The 20,440-nt window shown below is 41.8% G+C and overlaps 3 protein-coding genes across 3 annotated transcripts in view; 2 read left to right on the top strand and 1 right to left on the bottom strand.

Annotated features, from left to right (window-relative positions):
• LOC114803387 (uncharacterized) overlaps positions 1–20,440 on the top strand; it is a 189,876-nt gene that overhangs the window by 92,842 nt on the left and 76,594 nt on the right. Inside the window, 2 exon segments of the mRNA XM_029002915.1 lie at positions 5,001–5,019; positions 7,569–7,960. Coding sequence (XP_028858748.1) covers positions 5,001–5,019; positions 7,569–7,960 — 411 coding nt within the window.
• Positions 963–15,147, bottom strand: LOC114803391 (NACHT, LRR and PYD domains-containing protein 12-like). The gene is made up of 11 exons (XM_029002921.1): positions 14,469–15,147; positions 13,836–13,988; positions 13,678–13,713; positions 11,502–13,335; positions 11,212–11,385; positions 10,875–11,045; positions 10,520–10,684; positions 4,823–4,990; positions 4,323–4,463; positions 4,105–4,151; positions 963–2,064 (listed from the first exon to the last, which is right to left on the bottom strand). Exons 2-11 carry the CDS (start codon positions 13,972–13,974, stop codon positions 1,544–1,546), a joined length of 3,396 nt encoding a protein of 1,131 aa, XP_028858754.1. The 5' UTR covers positions 13,975–13,988; positions 14,469–15,147; the 3' UTR covers positions 963–1,543.
• Positions 14,754–19,412, top strand: LOC114803397 (cdc42 effector protein 2-like). Its single transcript, XM_029002925.1, has 3 exons — positions 14,754–14,969; positions 17,492–17,644; positions 18,613–19,412. Exon 3 carries the CDS (start codon positions 18,618–18,620, stop codon positions 19,125–19,127), a length of 510 nt encoding a protein of 169 aa, XP_028858758.1. The 5' UTR covers positions 14,754–14,969; positions 17,492–17,644; positions 18,613–18,617; the 3' UTR covers positions 19,128–19,412.

Below are 20,440 nucleotides of genomic sequence, written 5' to 3'. Positions count from 1 at the left end.
GCTCCAATTAATGTAAACAAAAGCAAGGCATGCATGCATGCTAGGATGCTACAGAGTCGACTGAGAAGCCTTTTTGTCTGTCAAGTGGCGGTGGTTTTTGTACCTGCACGAACTTTGCTCAGTGGCACCTTGGCGGATCGGGATTCAAACCGGCAACATTCTGATTATGAGATTTTGACACACCTTCTCATTCAATGAGTTAATTTTCATGACCATTTACATTGGTAGATCAAAACTATGAATGAAGTTATGAATGTGGAGTTATGTACTTAACAAAAAAAAGGTGAAATAACTGAAAACATGTTTTATATTCTAGTTTCTTTGCTCTGATTACTGCTTTGCACACTCTTGGCATTCTCTCGATGAGCTTCAAGAGGTCGTCACCTGAAATGGTTCTCCAACAGTCTTGAAGGAGTTCCCAGAGGGGTTTAGCACTTGTTGGCCCCTTTGTCTTCACTCTGCGGTTCAGCTCACCCCAAACCATCTCGATTGGGTTCATGTCCGGGGACTGTGGAGGCCAGGTCATCGGCCGCAGCACTCCATCACTCTCCTGTGTTCATTCATAGTTTTGATTGAATGAGAAGGTGTGTCCAAACGTTTGGCCTGTACTGTACTTCATATCCACTGGATCGATTCACTTTTGTCAATAATATGGAGTTACCCAAGGATCCATACTAGGATCAGTACTGTTCTCCCTATATTGTCAAATCACAGACACACTTCTCAAGCGGCTGACGGAAACACTTTTATTTGGATTTTTTTTTAACCGTGAACCTTGAAACACACATATTTCAAAAGAAACTGCCAACAAAACAGGTTGCCAGATTTATAGCCAATGTTTTCGATTACATCAGTTTTGATGTTAGACATTCACAGATTTTCTATAACAAAATTTGCTGTATCCACAGAATAAGAACCTGAATTTCCATAAAAGCAAATGGTAACTAACAAACTGTCACCTTTTTTATATTTCTATCCCTCTGATGGATTAAATGAATTATTTAATTAAAGAATTTCAACACTGTGTCATATACTGTGCCTTTTTATTGTAACAAAAGCAAAGATGTAGTCACACAAAAAAAATGGGGCAGTAGTGGCCTAGCAGGCAAGAAAATGGACCCGTAATTCAAAGGTTGTCATCTTGAATCTCGAACCACCAAGGTGCCACTGAGGTGCCTCTGAGCAAAGCACCGTCCCCACACACTGCTCCCCAGGCACCTGTCATGCCTGTCCTCTTTCCTAACTACGGTGATGGGTTACCGTGTGCTGTGCTGCAATGTTCCACAATGACAATCACTTCACTTTCACAAAATAATTCCACCTTAATTTCAACATTAAAATCTCTTAAAATTATTTTCTTATAACGTCATATTTCAAAACTTCATTGCATATCATATGTGCTATTTAAATTTCAGTTTTCAGAATTTTCAATAAGTATTAATTTCACTGTGATCAGCTCTCATCATGTCTTCTAGATGGAGGGAAAGGGTTTAAAAATAAAATGTCACTGATCAGTAGCAAAGTTGGAATTTTTAAATTTCCTCTAACATAAGATTACTGTCCCCCCAGGATACAACACAATCCCAGGATAGAGGGGCTCTAAGAAGGTGTCATAAAACGAATGCAGATGCACAAGTCTGTCAGATTCAGGAAGCACGCTGTAGAAAGAGATGATGCCCGCCGGCCAGTCCACATACACTCCTACCCGTGAGCTGGGTTCCAGGCAATGTATGTAAATATGTTTATTTTCATGGTTAGCAATGTACATTTTTTCAGACCTGTGTAAACTCCAGGATTTGTCATCTTCTCCCAGCTCACAATTCCAAAGCCCCCACTTCCCAATGATTGACCTGTAGGTGACACCTACAGATACACCTGGGGAACACTCAATTTCCCAGTAACAACGCATGTCAAAAGACTCAGAAGACAAAAACTGGCAAATTTGATTGAAGTCTATGTCCGTGTCTTCTTCTTCATTAATCCATGAGGCCTTTCTGCCACCTTCGTCCAGACAGAGTCGAGATCTGCTTGCTGTGCTGGGGTCGGCTGTGAGTTCACAGGCATCTATCCAACAGGAAAAAAACATGTTGCTCGGTCTGCTGTCTCAGCGTAGAAAGCAGTTTTTACATTTACATTTACAGCATTTACCAGACGCCCTTATCCAGAGCGACTTACAATCAGTAGTTACAGGGACGGTCCCCCCCGAGCAATTTAGGGTTAAGTGTCTTGCTCAGGGGCACAATGGTAGTAAGTGATTCCTGAACCACCAAGATGCCACTGAGGTCGTCTTCATCAAGGTAACGTCCCCAACTTTTTTCATGGCTGCCCAGTGCTCACTAAAGGTGATGGGTTAAATGCTATGCTGTGTATCACAGTGACAATAACAATCAATTTCACATGAACAGTACAGGCACATGTGTTCATGCCTTCAGTGAGAATCTACCAATGTAAAAAGTCATGAAAATAAAGAAAACACATTGACTGAGAAGGTGTGTCCAAAATTTTGACCTGTACTGTATATTTTTACAGCCTATCACACACTTTTCATGTGTGACATACAGTGGAGGAAATAATTATTTGACCCCTCGCTGATTTTGTAAGCTTGTCCAATGACGAAGAAATGAACAGTATCATTTTAATGGTAGGTTTATTTTAACAGTGACAGATTGCACATCAAAAGGAAAATTGAAAAAATAACTTTAAATAAAAGATAGAGACTGATTTGCATTTCATTGAGTGAAATAAGTATTTGAACCCCTACCAACCATTAAGAGTTCTGACTCCCACAGTGTGCTTAGACACTCCTACTCAATTAGTCCCCCTCATTAATGACACCTGTCTTAACTAGTCACCTGTATAAAAGACACCTGTCCACAGAATCAATCAATCAGGCAGACTCCAAACTCTCCAACATGGGAAAGACCAAAGAGCTGTCCAAGGATGTCAGAGACAAAATTGTAGACCTGCACAAGGCTGGAATGGGATACAAAACCATTTGCAAGAAGCTGGGAGAGAAGGTGACAACTGTTGTGCAATTGTTCCAAAATGGAAGGAGCACAAAATGACCATCAATCGACCTCGGTCTGGTCAAGATCTCACCTTGTGGGGTCTCAATGATTCTGAGAAAGGTGAGAAATCATCCTAGAACTACAAGGGAGGAGTTAGTTTATGACCTCAATGTAGCTGGGACCACAGTCACCAAGAAAACCATTGGAAAAACATTACACAACAATGGATTAAAATCCTGCAGTGCTCGCAAGGTCCACCTGCTCAAGAAGGCACATGTGCAGGCCCATCTGAAGTTTGCCAATGAACACCTGAATGATTCAGAGAGTGACTGATGTCAGATGAGACCAAAATGGAGCTCTTTGGCATTGACTTAACTCGCCGTGTTTGGAGGAAGAAGAATGCTGCCTATGACCCCCAAAACACCGTCCCCACTGTCAAGCATGGAGGTGGAAACATTTTGCTTTGGGGGTGTTTTTCTGCTAAGGGCACAGGACAACTTCACCGCATCAACCGGAAAAAAGACAGAGCCATGTACCATTGTGTCCCTGAGCAAGACACTTAACCCTAAGTTGCTCCAGGGAAACTGTCCCTGTAACTACTGATTGTAAGTCGCTCTGGATAAGAGCGTCTGATAAATGCCGTAAATGTAAATGTAAATGGCCTAGCCAGTCTCCTGACCTTAATCCAATAGAAAACCTATGGAGGGAGCTGAAGCTCAAAGTTGCACAGAGACAGCCTCGAATCCTTAGTGATTTAGAGATGATCTACAAAAAGGAGTGGACCAAAATTCCTCCTAAAATGTGTGCAAACTTGGTCATCAACTACAAGAAACGTTTGACCTCTGTGCTTGCAAACAAGGGTTTTGCAACTAAGTATTAAGTCTTTTTTTGTTAGAGGGTTTTTGCACTTTTATTTAAAGTTAAAGTTATTTTATTTTTGATGTGCTATCTGTCACTGTTAAAATAAACCTACCATTAAAATGATACTGTTCTGAGACTTTTAATTTCTTTGTCATTGGACAAACTTACAAAATCAGCGAGTGGTCAAATAATTATTTCCTCCATTTTATTTCCTAAATAAATGTAGAAAACTTACATTTCTTCAGTCCTGGTTTTAACCAACGTTCTGAATTATGATCAGCACTGTTAAAAAAGAAAAAAGACAAAAAATTAAACCTACATGCACACAAAAAGTTTCAAATCAGATATCAAACATCTAATTGAATAAGTTTATAAATATCTATTTTTTTCTTTCATTGAAAAATGGCAAAACTACCAAGAATATGGTAGATTCTCCCACTGAATTCCACATACCATAATTTCCAGGATGGAATTGGAGCAGGGAAGAGATTCTTCGCCTCTCTAGTGTGATTGTAACTCAGATCTACCTCTACCAGGTTTGAAGTTGAAGCGAGGAACTGGAACCCTTTCTCTGATATAAGACATCCGGAGAGTCTGAGGTAGAAAAAGAAATATGTTTCTAGAGCTGGTGCAACATATAGACTTTATATGTCTGCATGGGAATTTTTAGTTTAATAAACGCTTTAGTCTTTTAAACACTGCTCTGAAGTTTTGAAGTTTGCTTGGAGTGAGATTGGTGGGGCCGTGGGGGCGCGTGGGATTCAGATTCCCTCTGCTACGCATTCATGGACCACATGCTTGAACCTGAAATCTTTAGATTCATTTGTAAAACACGCTGTAGGAATTTCTGTGTGGTAAAGTTAATAATTCCTAAGTGTGAGAAATGCCATGTGTGGTGCATGAGCATGTGAGCATGTTGAAATGTGACTTGAGAGTCCTGGTCTTAAACAAACCTTAAAATCTTCAGGTTGCATGAAGAACTCAATGCGAAAGCGATGTGCTCCACCCCTGAGTCGTGAAGGTCATTGTTGGACAGGTCCAGCTCTCTCAATGGTGAGTTTGACTGCAGAGCTAAGCCTAAGGACATGCAGCTTTCTTCTGACAGTCCACAGTAAGCGAGTCTGTAGAGAGGAACCATGCAGGGAAAAAGGTTTTTACATTTAAATTGAATAAGAACCCTGGAGAAATAGTAAAATAGCCAAGGTCCTTCCCTACTCCTGTGCAGCGATAGACAAGATGATCTAGCAATTGTGTGCCATCCCTCTCAATAAATGGAATGAAACCTGCACCATACAGGACAGGCGAGCCCTACAGAGGGTGGTTCGATCAGCTGAACGCACCATCTGTACCAAGCTCCCTGACCTTCAATCTATCTACAGCAAACAGTGCTGGACCAGGACCAGGAAGATAGTGAAGGACCTCAGCCACCCCAACAATGGACTGTTCTCTCTACTGCAATCAGGGAAGCACTTCCGCTCCCTGAAGTCCAACACAGAAAGAATGAGGAGGAGCTTCTTCCCGCAGGCTATACAAGCTCTCAACAACAATCCTACATAGAATTCCAATACACTCCAGCACTTTCACTTTCTTTTTTTAGTTAGTTTTTATTTACATTATGTATCAATTGTTACATGTACATCTGTCTTAAGTATTAATCACAAAGTATCGACATGAATGTCTGTTTTCCAGAAATAAAGAACATAAATAGAATTTAAAAAAAGGTAACAAAACAAAAACAAAACACTTGAACAATTAGAGAGTGAAGTATGGTTACTGCTACGTATAAAACATATTATTGTCTCAGGTTAAGCAAATCAAAGTCGAGCCTGTGTGGTGTTATATAGTCTATGCATTTCTTCCAACGTAAGACAGCACTTTCAATTACAATCACTTCTGGACTCAATCCCTCCAGAATCCTTGCACAAACTTTTTTTACTCTTGCACAAATTTTCTACTTTTGACTTTGACGTGACTCATTTGCACACCTTCACCCTACCTGTTACGCATATTTTATGTAAAAAACATAAAAGTGTAATATTTGGTTATGTTTGCAATATTTGCATATTGGTTCATTGCATACTTAAAATATTTGCAAAACTGTGGTCTGTAGCAGTCGCTAAAGCATTTCACTGCATTTCATACTGTGTATGACTGTGTATGTGGCAAATAAAATTTGAATTTGATTTAAACTTGGGTCTTCTGCTTTTTTTCTATTGTTATTTTTGGTCCATTTAGATTGTTAATATAGATTTAATATGAAAGTAATGTTTTGGTGTGACTTAAGCAAACTTAAAAAAAAATCAGCTGGCATCATTAAGCGACTTGCGGGACAGCCAATAACTACTTTCCTTACTGAGGAGTTGGCAACATTAATGTCACTCCCCACCAGTAAGTAGCACCATCGCCTTCCTTGGAAAATAAATTAGAAGATAAGAGAGCAAGCGCCCTGGCACAGTTGTTCTGAACAAGAAGAAATATTCCTGTGTTTTCTGCGAGTGATTCTCCTTTCTATACATTATCATAAATACAGTTACGCTAAATAGCAGCTAAATGCGCATTCAGACTGATGTCTGGGATCATTCTCACTTTTAATGCCGAAACCTTTTCTTCACTATTCTTTGTCCGGCCCACTTCCCCACATCCTCCAATCAAATTTAAATAAGAAAACACTCTGCTGTGATTGGCTGTAAAAGACTGCAGCAGCTCACGTGTTCTACAAGCCTTTATATGCGAACAGAGAGAAGTTGGAGTTTGTTGTGCTCAGTGTAAAATTAGCTGGAACTGAGGAATCTCCGGGGAAACATTTCTAAAGGTGACTGCGTGTCTTTATATATTCTCAGTAACATAACGTTTGTTTTTTGTAAAAAAATATATTTATAGAATTATGTTGTTGACGGGGAGATAATTGTAGAATAATTACAAGTCCTTCTGGCTCATTTCAAGGTAAATAAACCAGAAATTACATCAGATATCATCACATCTCTGAACTGTGGTAAAACACTGGAACCAACAGGAACTGATGTGAAGGACGAGTTGGATGATGAAGTCTATTCAGGTGAGTGGAGTTAAATAAAGGGTGTTATAGTTATTTGGATTTTCGTTAGAGTTCTAGCAGCTTTTTCAATTTGCCAAGCGTCACATGGTTGTGTGAAGATTAAGAAGACCTCTGTCTGTGAGTCTTGTAGAGGAAATATCTGTATTATGTACCTGTTCTACACAAGCATTCTGCTATTTAAAGAGGCCTGATTAATTTAAGCATTAGAGATGATCGATGCAAAGCATTTGTTTCAGCCTGGTTTACAGGAGAATGTAGTTACAATTCTGTACAGAAAGTAACCAATGCTATTTAGAAAGTTATTAAAAACTTTCAAATGTTGTTAAATGTATCTGAAATGTCAGTAGATCTATCTACTAACTTGCTAAATTGGCAACAGCAGCTCTTTGCTATTTTTTTATGACTGGAATAACCAGATGTGATTTTTATTGTTGCTGGAGTATTTAACCGATTTCATGTCATAGTATAATTGTATTTTGTTTCAAACAAGTGTTACATTATAGAAAAAATACTTATTGTAAATAGTATAAATTTCACTTTAAATTGTTCATATATTTGCAGAAATTGGAAACAAATTCACGGATAAAACATGTAAAAAAACGCACAAGTTCAAGACGTGTGTCTATAGTTCAAAACCAAAGAAGACCCACCAGTGTGTGGAGTGTGGGAAGTGTTTTACAGAAGCATCAAACCTTAAAATACACCAGAGAATACATACTGGAGAGAAGCCCTACCAGTGTGTGGAGTGTGGGAAGTGTTTTACACAAGCATCAAACCTTAAAATACACCAGAGAATACATACTGGAGAGAAGCCATACCAGTGTGTGGAGTGTGGAAAGAGTTTTACACGAGCATCACACCTTCTAATGCACCAGAAGATACATACTGGGGAGAAGCCCAACCAGTGTGTGGAGTGTGGAAAGAGTTTTACAGAAGCATCAAACCTTAAAATACACCAGAGGATACATACTGGAGAGAAGCCATACCAGTGTGTGGAGTGTGGAAAGAGTTTTACAACGAACTTAAACCTCAAGAGGCACCAGATGTTACATCTTGAAGAGAAGCAGTGCCAGTGCAGGCTTTAAAAACTGTACAAACTTTACAATTCCTATCCAAAACCACATTTTCCACAAAGGTTGGCAGCAATAGAGCAATGTATAATTTCATATTCCCAAACTGCTATTTAGTTGGCATTATAGTACATATAGTATAAAAGAACAATGTAAAGGTTGCTATTGATGTACATGGCCATTATTAAATGCCATAATATCATGAAAGTTAAGTGATTTGTCATTGTGAAACACTGCAGCACAACGCACAGTGCACACAACAAAATGTGTCCTCTGCATTTAACCCATCACTTGAATAGTGGGCAGCAATAAAAGGAATTTTGAAAACCTGCCGATTTCAGGTCCAATTGGCCGCCACTGCCCCAATAAAGGTGTACTGTATTGGCCGGGAAGGACCAGGATGATTCTGATATATCTTGCCATTTGCTATTAAGTCACTTTTCTTCATTGGAAAATATCTTTGTGTTATTAAATGTTGTGTTAGCTTCTTTTGGGACCAGATGATACATACTGGCGAGAGGATACAGATAACATTACTCAACCAACAGTCATTTACAGGGATAACGGAGGGATTAGTGATAATACGATGTATTGAACCTTCAACCTTGTGGTTGTCTAATTGAATATTGGAAAGTTCAATAAATTCACTCAGATCTTGTACACATGATGCGACAGTTGGAATGCTGCACAAATTCTTCTCAGCACATCTCAAAGATTCTCAATGGCGTTAAGGTCTGAACTCTGCGGTGCCCAATTTATGTGTCAAAATAACCACTTTCACAATTTGAGCAAGACACTTAAGTCTGACGCTTAATATCTGAGTGTGTCCAGGGGGACTGTCCCTGTAACTACTGATTGTAAGTCACTCTGGATTATGGCGTAAACGAACAGAAGCAACTCCAGATCATAGATCTCCATCCACAGGCTTGATTGGTTAAAACTAGGCTTTATAACTTCACACTCTTCTTACACTGATGTACCCATCACTGCAGAAATAGGTAACTCTGGAGTCATCGGAGCACATAACCTTCTTCCATTTCTCCAAATAATGTAATCAAAAGTGAGGTAAGCATGTGGGCATTAGCACTAGGCTAAAGGTTTAGCCGTTCTGACTGGCACTTCCATTAATTTGACTCTCCAACGTTCGCTCTCTGGACAATAAAATGGACTGTCTGTGGCTGCAGAATTCAACCCAGCGTGAAGTATAAAACTCTTTATTTTCACAGAAACATGGCTGAATGCAGACATCACCGACTCTGTTATCCAGCTGATCGGGCTAGGATGCTACAGAGTCGACAGAGAAGCCTTTTTGTCTGTCAAGTGGCGGCGGTTTTTTGTATCTGCACGAACTCTGTTGTGGACTTCAGAAAATCACATCCTGCTTACAGCCCACTCATCATAAACGGTTCGGTGTTGGAGAATATAAAGGGCACTAAGTTCCTGGGTGTGCACTAAAGTGACATAAGTGATTTTGAAAGTGACATATTTTAAGTGATTTTGTTGTGCCATAAATAGAGAGAGAGAGAGAGCAGCATGTCATGAGGGCTGAACAACATTCAATAGCATGCAGTCTAATGAGAAAGTGGACATTAATACTGATCCTGAAAGATCACCTACAGAATGGGGAAGAGTTGTATAGTCTTATTGCAAGTAAGAAAGACATTTGGTGGCATTCAGTTCTTCTTATTTATTTTTTTATATATGCCAACTAAAAAAACTTCACAACTTAAATGCTGTATATAGAGTGGTTGTCGTAGATTAGATGATAGTTGTTTGAGAATTTTAATGAAAAACATAAATGTAATACACAAACCCGTGCTAATGGTTCTCAATCGTTTGACATAGAGTCTACCCAGGGGCTGATTACAGAAGCAACAACTCAGTAGCAGAATCTGGAACCACAAGTTCGTAATGAGACAGATGAAGATGAGTCTGTTGAAAGTTTTGATTCCTTTCCCCTCAAACACAGGATATACAGGATCATTTGTGAAAGTAAAGTGATTGTCATTGTGAAACACTACAGCGCAGCACACGGTGACACAACAAAAAGTGTCCTCTGCTTTTAAACATTACCCTTGCAGCCATGACAGGTGTCCGGGGAGCAGTGTGTGGGGACGGGGCAGTGTGTGGGGACTGTGCTCACTGCTCAAATTTTGCATTTCGCCATAATCAAAAGGTTGGCACTTCAAGACCTGAACCACCAAGGTGCCACTGAGCAAAGTACCGTCCCCACACACTGGTCCCCGGGTGCCTGTCGGGTGCCCACTGCTCACTCAGGGTGATGATTAAATACAGAGGACACATTTCGTTGTGTCACCGTGTGCTGTGCTAGTGTATCACAATGACAATCACTTCACTTTTCACTTTCAACTACCCAGAGCAGTAAGTGCTGTTAGAACATGTGACTTTGTGTTCTTCTGTTGTCTGCCACTAGACTGCTGCCACCTTACTGGTGTTAAATGTGCAAAACGACTTGCGTTTGGTTGATCAAATTGTTTCTGATGTGAGAAATCTCAGACACTGACCTTAAAGTCTCTAATCTGCTGTTTGACTCTTTCAGAGCCGAGAAGATCTGGAGAGCCCCAGAATCCTGCAGGTGATTGTAGCTGAGGTCCAGCTCCGTCAGATGTGGGGACAGAAATAAGGGTGCACTGCTACAGCACGCCACCGTCAGTTTACAGGCTGCCAGTCTGCACCAGAGAATGACATTAAGTTTGCTAACAATGTATTCTAGTTGATCCAATTTATTCATTACAGGGTATCCAGTTGTACAATAAAATATCAAATGAATGTGAAAGTGAATGTTTTTGTCACAGCAAGCACATAACAAAATGTGTCCTCGGCATGTAAATGTGGTGTACGGCCCTTTATGGCTCTGACCTCAGTTTCTCCAGTTTACACTGAGGGTGAGAGAAGATCTGAGCAAACATGTGAGCCCCGGAGTCCTTCAGCTGGTTGTAACTCAGGTCCAGCTCTCTCAGGCATGAGTTTGAGGACTGAAGAGCCATGGATACAGACTCACTCATCTCAGAGAGTCCACAGCAGGCCAGTCTGTACAGTGATGGATGAGGAACTGCATTCAGTCATAATCCAGAAGCGGACAGGTTATGGGAATAATAAAGTGGATTGAATAGCGTTGATTGTCTCGGATAGATCAATAAATGCTGCTGCATTGTATCTAAACACATCTAAATGAAGTGTGGTGGTACTCACTGACCTCAGAGTCTCCAGTTTGCAGTGCGGATTGGTCAGTGCAGAGAAGAGCACCTCAACTCCCCTGTCTCCCAGATGGTTGGAGCTCATGTCCAGCTCTCGCAGGGGTGAGTTAGCTGACTTGAGAGCCGACGCTACAGTCTCACAGCTTTTCTCGGCGAGGCTGCAGCCGGCCAGTCTGCAAGGACAATGGAGTGACCATGCATGATTATGACTGACCCACCAGCATATGGCAAAACACACGACTCAGCAGCACGATCTGCAGAAAACATTCCAATAATGTCAGAAACTCACCGAGCCGCTGTGCAGTTCCTCAGAGCTATCAGCATTTTTTCCCGACCCACTCGCGTTGTGTTGTACCTCCTCAGGACAAACTCGTCATGCACCTTGTCCGACACCAGAATCATGTAGGCCAGCACTAAACAACGCGCTGGGGAGAGGTTGGTTCCTGCCTGCACATAGCCCTCAATCTCCTCATGAAGTGAACTGTCCTTCATCTCTAGTAAACAAAGCAGAAGATTCATGCACCTCTCAGAGGAAATGCTGCGGCTTTTGGCTTTCTTGCTGGGGCGTATCTCCCGCACATTATTATTAAGGATCTTTCTAATGTACAAGCTGGTTTTCTGGAGATTATCTGAGCTGCTTTCTGTGTGGGGCAGGAGGCCTTTGAGAAGTTTCTGGTTGGACTCCAGTGACAGTCCCAGCAGAAAGCGGATGAAAAGATCCAGATGTCCGTTGTCACTCTGTACAGATTCGTCCAAGGCCACCTTCAGCAAGTCGGTCAGGGAGTCGTTTTTCTGTCCCTGGAGGAAGGTCTTAAGTGCCTTGGTGCTCTTCTGCTTAGTTACGTGTGAGAAGAACATGTAGAAGGCAGCAAGAAATTCTTGAATGCTCAGGTGCACAAAGCTGTAAACTTTATCGTCAAAGAACATATCTTCTTCTACTAGGATCTCAGTGCAAAGTCCAGAGCGTGTGGAGGCATCGGTGACGTCTAAGCCGCATTCTTTCAGGTCCTTTTCATAGAACAAGATGTGGTCTTTCTGAAGCTGCTCAAATGCCAGCCTTGCCAGTTTCACAATCATTTCCCTGTGCGATTCCAGAAGCTCCCATTTCTTTGTTTCCTGCTCCTCGTCGTATTTTTGTTGTTTGGTGATGATCTGGATGATCAGGAAGTTGGTATACATTTCACTCAGGGTTCTGGGGATCTCTGCAGGGGTGTCCTTGGCCAGCAGACGCTGGAGCACGGTGGCTGAGATCCAGCAGAAGATGGGTATGTGGCACATGATGTACACGCTCTTTGAAGATTTAATGTGTGAGATGATCTGCTTGGCTTTGGTCTCATCACTGATTCTTTGCATGAAGTAAAGATCCTTCTGTTTGTCATTGAAGCCTCTTACTTCTGTTAGACGATGGATGTTTTTTGTTGGAATCTTACTGGCCGCTGCTGGCCGGGAGGTGATCCACACCAAAGCTGACTCTAGCAATTTACCAGAAATGAGGTTCACGATCACCACATCAATGGATGTGGGCTTGTTGACATCAGATAGCAACTCCTTGCTATTCAGTTTCATTGCGCTTTCATCCAGGCCATCTAATATAAAGATAATTTTGCACTCCCAGAACTTCTGCACGTCCTTCAGTTGCTTCAGTTCTTGGTTGAAATCAAACAAAAGATCACACAGGCTCTTCTGGACCTTCTTGTCATTTTTTGACTGGTCTACCAAATTTAGTTCTCGAAAAGGAAATAAAAACACAAAGTCTACATCTTCATTTGCTTGACCTTCTGCCCAGTCTAGGATGAATTTTTGCACCGATACGGTTTTCCCAATTCCAGCTATGCCCTTGGTCATCACTGTTCTGATGCTTCCCTGTCCAGGCAAGGGTCTGAAGATGTCATTGCAGTGGATTTGAGGGTCTTGTCTGGTTTTTGTCCTGTGTGCAGTTTCCACCTGTGAAATCTCATGTTCATCATTCACCCCGTCACTCTCGCCCTCTGTGAGGTATAGCTCTGTGTAGATCTTGTTCAGGAATGTTCTGTTCTTTCGCTGCTCTGTGCCTTCAAACACACACTCATGCCTTTTTTTCATCCGATCTTTATGAGTCTTTTTGACCTCCAGAAGGATATCCTCTGTAATTGAAATGATACGGTTCACATAAAAAAAAGGACTTATAATGCAAATTTTACAATATGCACAATATATAACAGAGTTGCTGTAGTTTTGTGAAAGACTCCCATATTACTGGTAATAAAGGGGGGCGAATAATGTTGGAATAAAAATGTAGTGCTCAAGACTTTTCAGAAGCAGGCCTATACTTATACCCTGTCCTCATGCGAAAAATTAACTGGGTTGATGTATTAACGTAATGCAGAGAATTAATAAGTAGGATGAGTGACAGAAACTTTAAACTGTACAGAAGCTCTGGTGTTAAACGCTGGTGTGTTCTTTTGGATGAAAATGAATGACCATACCAGAAGAAGGTTGAGGTTGCTGGCTCTTGTCATGTACTTCACCAGGATGAATACGGTCCACATGAAGAGGAAAATAGAAGAATTCTTCAGATTATTGCAAGTCCTCTTATAATATTTTTCTGAACATGAAACCAAAATAACCAGTGAGCAAAAATTACCTGTTGTTTTAATGATAAGATCCCCTGTAATGTTACAGGAAGTGATTAGAGGGACTACAGCACAGGCTCCACTCTGTGCATGAACCGATGCGTATGGGCCGATGGGGGGTTCTTCTTGATGAGGGGGGCCGGACTCCATGTCCTCTCAGAAATCTGAAATTTAATATAGCAGTACACTACACTACAACACTGACATGACGTGACCAAAAGTTTGAATCACAATCCACTTCAAAAACTCTTGTCAGTGATTACTGAAGTCGAGTTTGCTTTCTCTTTTGCACTTTTTGCAACACACTTTGCACCAGACCATGATACTCAGGATGAAAGGTCACACGCCTGAAACACAACGACAGGCACCTAGAAGACTGAAAGAATAATATCACTTCCTGGTGTATTTCTTTAGGTCTTTATTTGCCCAAGGGTGCAACATTAACATACAACTCATATAATGTAAATAAATTATAGATATAATGTTTTAATACATATATTAAAAACATGAATTGACTGCATGGCACTGATTAATTATTAGAAATAAATATAACATCCTCTATTTTCAAAAAGCACCGGGATTTACTACAGCGGCTGTGGAGTAAAGTGCTCGGTCCTCCGTATTGTTACTGTACTGTTACTCACCCCTCCACCCTCAGCAGATGCAACTTCCCGTCACCTCCCGTCTTGCACAAGGTCTTTTTCTTCTGAACGTTGTGGCTTTTGTTGTCACCGATGTTCTTTTTTAATGTGGCGTTACTCTTGAGAAGAAGAAAAAAAACAACTACCAACAACGTAAAACTTTGCCTCCGCGAACAAGCCCGGACGAAGGGGATGAAGTCACTTTCGCTTTTGTTGCAGCCCCCCAAAGTCCGATAAGGGGCATGGCGCTCCACGTCCGGTCCACTGGGTTCCACATCCCCTTGTTCGGAAAGAACAGGAAAGTGGAAGAGTGCAGAAATGCATCATTGCCGACTCTGAACACAATTAGCTTTTTGTCGTTTTTGTGGTAAATTAAACGTTATGAGGACGTATTGTGGTCACTTTCGAGGACAGCGCGACGTAAGGAACCGTCTACAAATTCCCGGAGGAGACGCCACGCTGAACTTGAATTTGACTCGTTGTGTTTGAGGCGTCACAAGCTGAGTAAGAAAAAATGAATGTGTTTTTAATATGAAAAGAACAAGGCCACGTGAGTTTGCCGGCTTAGTAAAGCCTATTAATTAGACCAAGTCTAAACTGGGAGCAAAATGTGGTTTGGAAATACTGTCACGGCTGAATTACAATCAAGGGACTTTCCATTCTGGACTGACACCCTGACACAGTCAGTGGTGGCCTAGCAGTTAAGGAAGTGGCCCCATAATCAGAAGTTCGAAACCCGATCCGCCAAGGTGCCACTGAGCAAAGCACCGTCCCCACACACTGCTCCCCGGGTGCCTGTCATGGCTGCCCACTGCTCACGAAGGCTTATATTGTTTAATTATCTATCTGTAATATCATCTATTCATGCATTCTTCCATTTTTGATTATATATCTGTAATGCACTGATCCATTTTGCACAGCAATATTTGCATTATTTTACTTTGCACATTTATTTAATCATTCATTTCACCTGTTTAGCGCTTGTCTGTCTCATTGTTGTCTAGATGTTTTTATGTTAAATGTTATTCTTGCACTACCTGTGTCCCATGTTTGCACCTTATTTTGCCCAGTTTGTCTGTGTTGCACACGGTCACCAACTTTGTTTAATCGTTCAAATGTTACACGGAGCACCAGGTTCCGGAGAAACATTCTTTCGTTTCAGAATGTACTGTCTAACACATATATAGCTGAAATGACAATAAAGCTCAACTTCAACTTCAAACTCAGTTAAGGCCTTCAGACAGATTCCATATTGGGAACACCTTCCTAAAGCTCATTAGGCATGCCAGTAAACATGATCATTTAATTCTAAATATCACCCATTGCACCTTTGAGGTAAAGGTTAAAAAAGGCCTTGCGCTGGTAAATGTAGAGTTTCTTCACAATAACGTGCAGCGAATTGATGGCACCTGGATGAATGTGCAACATGTTGATGTGACACGGTTTAACTTAAATAGAGAGAGAAGAACATTTATGGACTTGAAGTTCCATGGCACAGTAGAGGCGGTTCTTTGGTTTTTAAATGGCTTTAAATGAGTGATTGGATGGAAAGCAGGTACTCAGGCAGTATGCATTGACAGTCTGCAGTTTTACTGCGGAGCAATTGTGGGAAAACTATAAAAGATTATATAGAAAGGTATGTTGGGAGGACTACATTCAGATATATATAGTAAAGACCGGCATGTGAAACATTAGGTAAAGGATTATCTTATCACATATGGTAATGTGCGGAACAGAGGGTGAAACTGCCTGTTAAATGCATGCCCTGAATAATGGGATTATGTAATTGTTCCTTGGCTAATGAATGTGTTGGTCAAATAAAAGATAGAAACTTAGATAAACAAAATGATTACAAAACTCTATCAACTTTAAAAAGGCAAAAGCTATTCATTAATTTATTAATTTCAGTTCCTTTAAATAAAACATGTATCACTGTCACAGGCTGTCATGGCAGATGACAGACTATAATAGTGACAAAGCGATGTGTCTTCTCATTCTGTTGTCAAAAAGCAGAATGCTGAAATGTGGGAGAAGCATTCCACGAGGTTCAGTCATTTCAGTCACATTCAGCCACAGGGGGAAACTATGCCTGAAAGAAATTGTCATGCCGGACTTCTGAAGTTCTTTTCACTGGCACCTGAACAAACCCGTTTACGTGGGTCGCTGCCATTCAAGCCGCGGTTGCGTGAAATGGTAGCAGGAAGTGGGAAGCACCTGAGAGAGTCGTAATTTTACTTCATGTCACTTCGTAAAGACGTTCCAAGGCCTGACTCCGCCGCATCATAGCCCTGTCGTTACAACCAGACATTTCTGCCCAGTCACGTGACCTGATGAATGTGAGTTGATGTGAATGGGACTGTCCCATATTATTTAAATGACTGAGTTCGTAGACTGAAATGAAGGCAAATCACGACACACCATCAATAAAACAAATTTTACAAAACCGTATATAGAAACAATAGGTCTGTTTGATGAGGAAAGTAACCTGCTGTGTCTTTTTAATTTGATGGCACGGTGCCAAAAAATCAGTTTTTAACTTTAGAGGTGAAGCCTGCAGCATCATATAAAGAACAGCAGAGCAGAATGCAAAAGATTAGAGATAACATAAAAAAAAAAAAACAACACAACACCAGAAAGTGCAATTAAACTGGATTGTTCCTTCCGCATTGCTTCCTGCCCATAAATCCAGAAGTTTCTGCTTTAATTGTGCAACTCACTGAGAAAATGCCTCACCTTTAATAAAGTTTGCAAGTGTCCCACAAATCCCCCAGCTCTATTTTTTATTCCAGAAAGCGTTATTCAGATCGAGCAATTTATAACCGATAACGGCATAAGTTCATTGCGCATGGCTCCGGAATGTAGACTTTGACACTTTAACTGCAGAACAGCTCATCGCCTCCCACTCAGAGGCGCCGCCCCCCCTTGCTCGGCTACCTGAGTCGTTGCCTCTTTCCCACTTTTCAGTTTCACCTTCGCCATCCTGCTGGAGCCTCCGATCAGATAAAGGACCTTTTTTTTTTTTCCAGCGGAACAAGCGTGGCAATTCACCGGGTGGGAAACTGGGGAGGACCCATCACACGACAGGTTAAGGAACTGGAGCACAATTTGACTTGCCGAGAAGATTTTGACATCACACTGTCCCGAGCAGTCGCAGGTGCCGAGGTTTGTGCTGAGAACAGGTAAGTTCTGGTCATTTAAAGCTCAGGTAAAATGAGCAAGGTTTCCTACATGAGACATCTATAAAACTGTGTGAGGGCTGGAAAATGAGCAATGAAGGAGGACAATGAAGGTAATTTTTTTGTACTTTATGTATGTATGTTCATTGCACATCCTGCTTCTAAAAAGTAGCTTCACTAATACAGTACATTTACAGCATTTACCAGACGCCCTTATCCAGAGCGACTTACAGTCAGTAGTTACAGGGACAGTCGCCCTGGATCAACTTAGGGTTAAGCGTCTTGCTCAGGGACACCTGGGTTCATAGTGTTACCCACTAGGCTACTACCACCCACAGTAAATACTTGGTTGAAAATTTTATTTAAATAGTTAAATTAAACATGTTCTCAAAATGCACTAGCCTGTATTTACATCTTGGTGGTTTCTTGGCGTCCTCTACTGAGAAATTTCCTTGCACCCCTTGCTCAACGTGCCGCCAGGACACGGGACATTCTTGTCATGGCAGCCGTCCGTCATCTTGCACCCATGCGGTTGGACAGGAATGCCGCTTCTTCAACTTAACGCGTTCCCAGAAGGTGCTGGAACGAGCGCCCATATATGGTGTGATTTGAATTGAGCCAGTAATTTGTGTATTGAAGCTATAGGTGTCATTGCTGCATCGTGTGAAGCTCAGACCGCAGAATTTGAAAGGCTTCTCTTCCCCCGGGTGCATGTAAAGCAACGCGGCGATGAAACCCAGCGTCTCACCACGCTTTTGCGAGAATAGGAACCGTAAACTCGAGGATGAATAGAGCTTTTCATCTTCAGAGACTTTTCCAGCAGCCTGTGCTGTCTTGACTATCAGGAAATCTAAAGAATTTCTGACCTTTCGTCTTTGTGATAAGGCAGCATGGTAGACCTGGTGCCAGTCAGAACAGGCTTCGGTTGCGACATAATCTTTGATTTCTGCGCCTTCCTTTTTCCCCTGCAGGCCACATGCCGCTCAAGTCCTCGCTGCACTTCAAGTCAGCCACGCTGCGCAGCTCGCGGAAGCCCAGGCCCGGCACCGGCCTCTCCGTCGGCATGATCAGCCAGCCGCTGGGCGACTTCCGCCACCTGTCCCACATCGGCCTGGACAGCCACGGAGATGCCTTCGGCGACCTTTCCCTTTTCCAAAAAGGCGGGAGTGCAGTCCTCCACGGGTCCTGCAGCGATCAGAACCTTTACCTGATGGCTTCTCCACCACCCAAGCCCCCACGCCTCCTCAGCCCAGAAGAGATCACGCCCGGGACACAAGCATCCGCCAACTCCAGGCCGAAAAAGTCCCACTCCCTGCCCATGCTGGACGATGTAGAGATGGAGGAGGGGGCGTGTCCTGCTGCCCGCAGCCAGCTCCCCAAACACCAATATTCAGACTATGCTGTGGATGAACTGCCTCTCGTTCTGAATCTGGACCTAGGACCTTCAATACTGGAAGAGGTTCTCAAGGTGATGGAGAACAAGTGAGACTGTCCAGACTGTCTACACTTCTCTGATGGACAGACTTTTGCACACCAAGCTCTCGTTGAAGCTGTGATGCACTTCATCCTGTGAGCCCAAACACACTGGTAACCAGTAACCAGTGACTGGAAAACTGCAATGATTATCGAGTAAAAAGCCGCATGATGTGGTCTTGAATGGGTGCATCAGCTCCACAATGATGTACTGAAATGAACAAGAACAATGCATGAACAACGTTTCCAACCTGCCTGCTGTAGTACTGCAAGATAATAAAACTTTTTTTTTTTTGGTGAGGGCTCGCCAATCACAGACATATGGTTAGGTTTCTTGCGTAGAAGGGCAGCCATTGCGCATCATTCCATAGATGACTTTATAGAGACGCTCCCTTAAGAGATTAAACACACATTACTTTTTATTATGAAATTCCAACATAGTCCTATATATATATATATATATATATATATATATATATATATATAGAGAGAGAGAGAGAGAGAGAGAGAGAGAGAGAGGACTATCACAGCTCCATCAGGAACACCACTGAGAACATGGGAAACTGCTTCTTTTTTATTTTAAGGGAGCCGGCTGAGCATAACTGTGCCATTGTGTTCTGTTATCTGATCTGGTATCTCGACTGTTTACCATGAGTACACTTCTTCCTCTTCCCCAAATTCTTCTGTTATCACTTTCTATCTCTCTTAAAAGGCAGGTTTTACCCACCCACCAAACACAAAACAGACTGCAGACAAAACACAACGTAGAGACAAATAACCCACACAGCCACCAGGAAAGACAGATATAAAAAAAAAAAAAAACACTTCCTGTACTTCTCTGTATAATTTAGACCTATAGAGCCCGGGTGTTGAATCCGACCAGGGTACAGCCCACGTTCAAGAGGGTTAAAGCAACAATGCTGACCTCTGCTGGCGCACTGCGAGTACTACAAGTCTGCGCACGGGCAAAAGGGTGAATCTTTTTTTTTTTTTTTTTTTTTTAAATAGTCAGAAGGGTATATCTGTGAACGGTTAACTTCGGCGTCCTCGAATTATTCTATTACTTAAAAAAAGAAATGATTGTAAGAAAATACCGTGTTTTACATAAAGTAATATTGCACTGGCGGTTTCCACCACACGAGGGCGGTATAGGAGAAGTTTAAAAGCCTCTTCGAATGGCATGTAGCTGAAATACTTAACTTTAAAGCCTCGCTGAGTGAACGCATTCCAGTGCTGGGTCACTAGAACTCAGCCTCGTTACACACACCACCATCAGTCTAAAACGTCAAAAGAAAATCGTATCGTATCTGCGTCTCTGTCATTCCG

The sequence above is a fragment of the Denticeps clupeoides genome, chromosome 14 (assembly GCF_900700375.1).
Source record: "Denticeps clupeoides chromosome 14, fDenClu1.1, whole genome shotgun sequence".
Lineage (NCBI taxonomy): Eukaryota > Metazoa > Chordata > Actinopteri > Clupeiformes > Denticipitidae > Denticeps > Denticeps clupeoides.
This window is presented reverse-complemented; position numbering and strand designations above follow the sequence as displayed.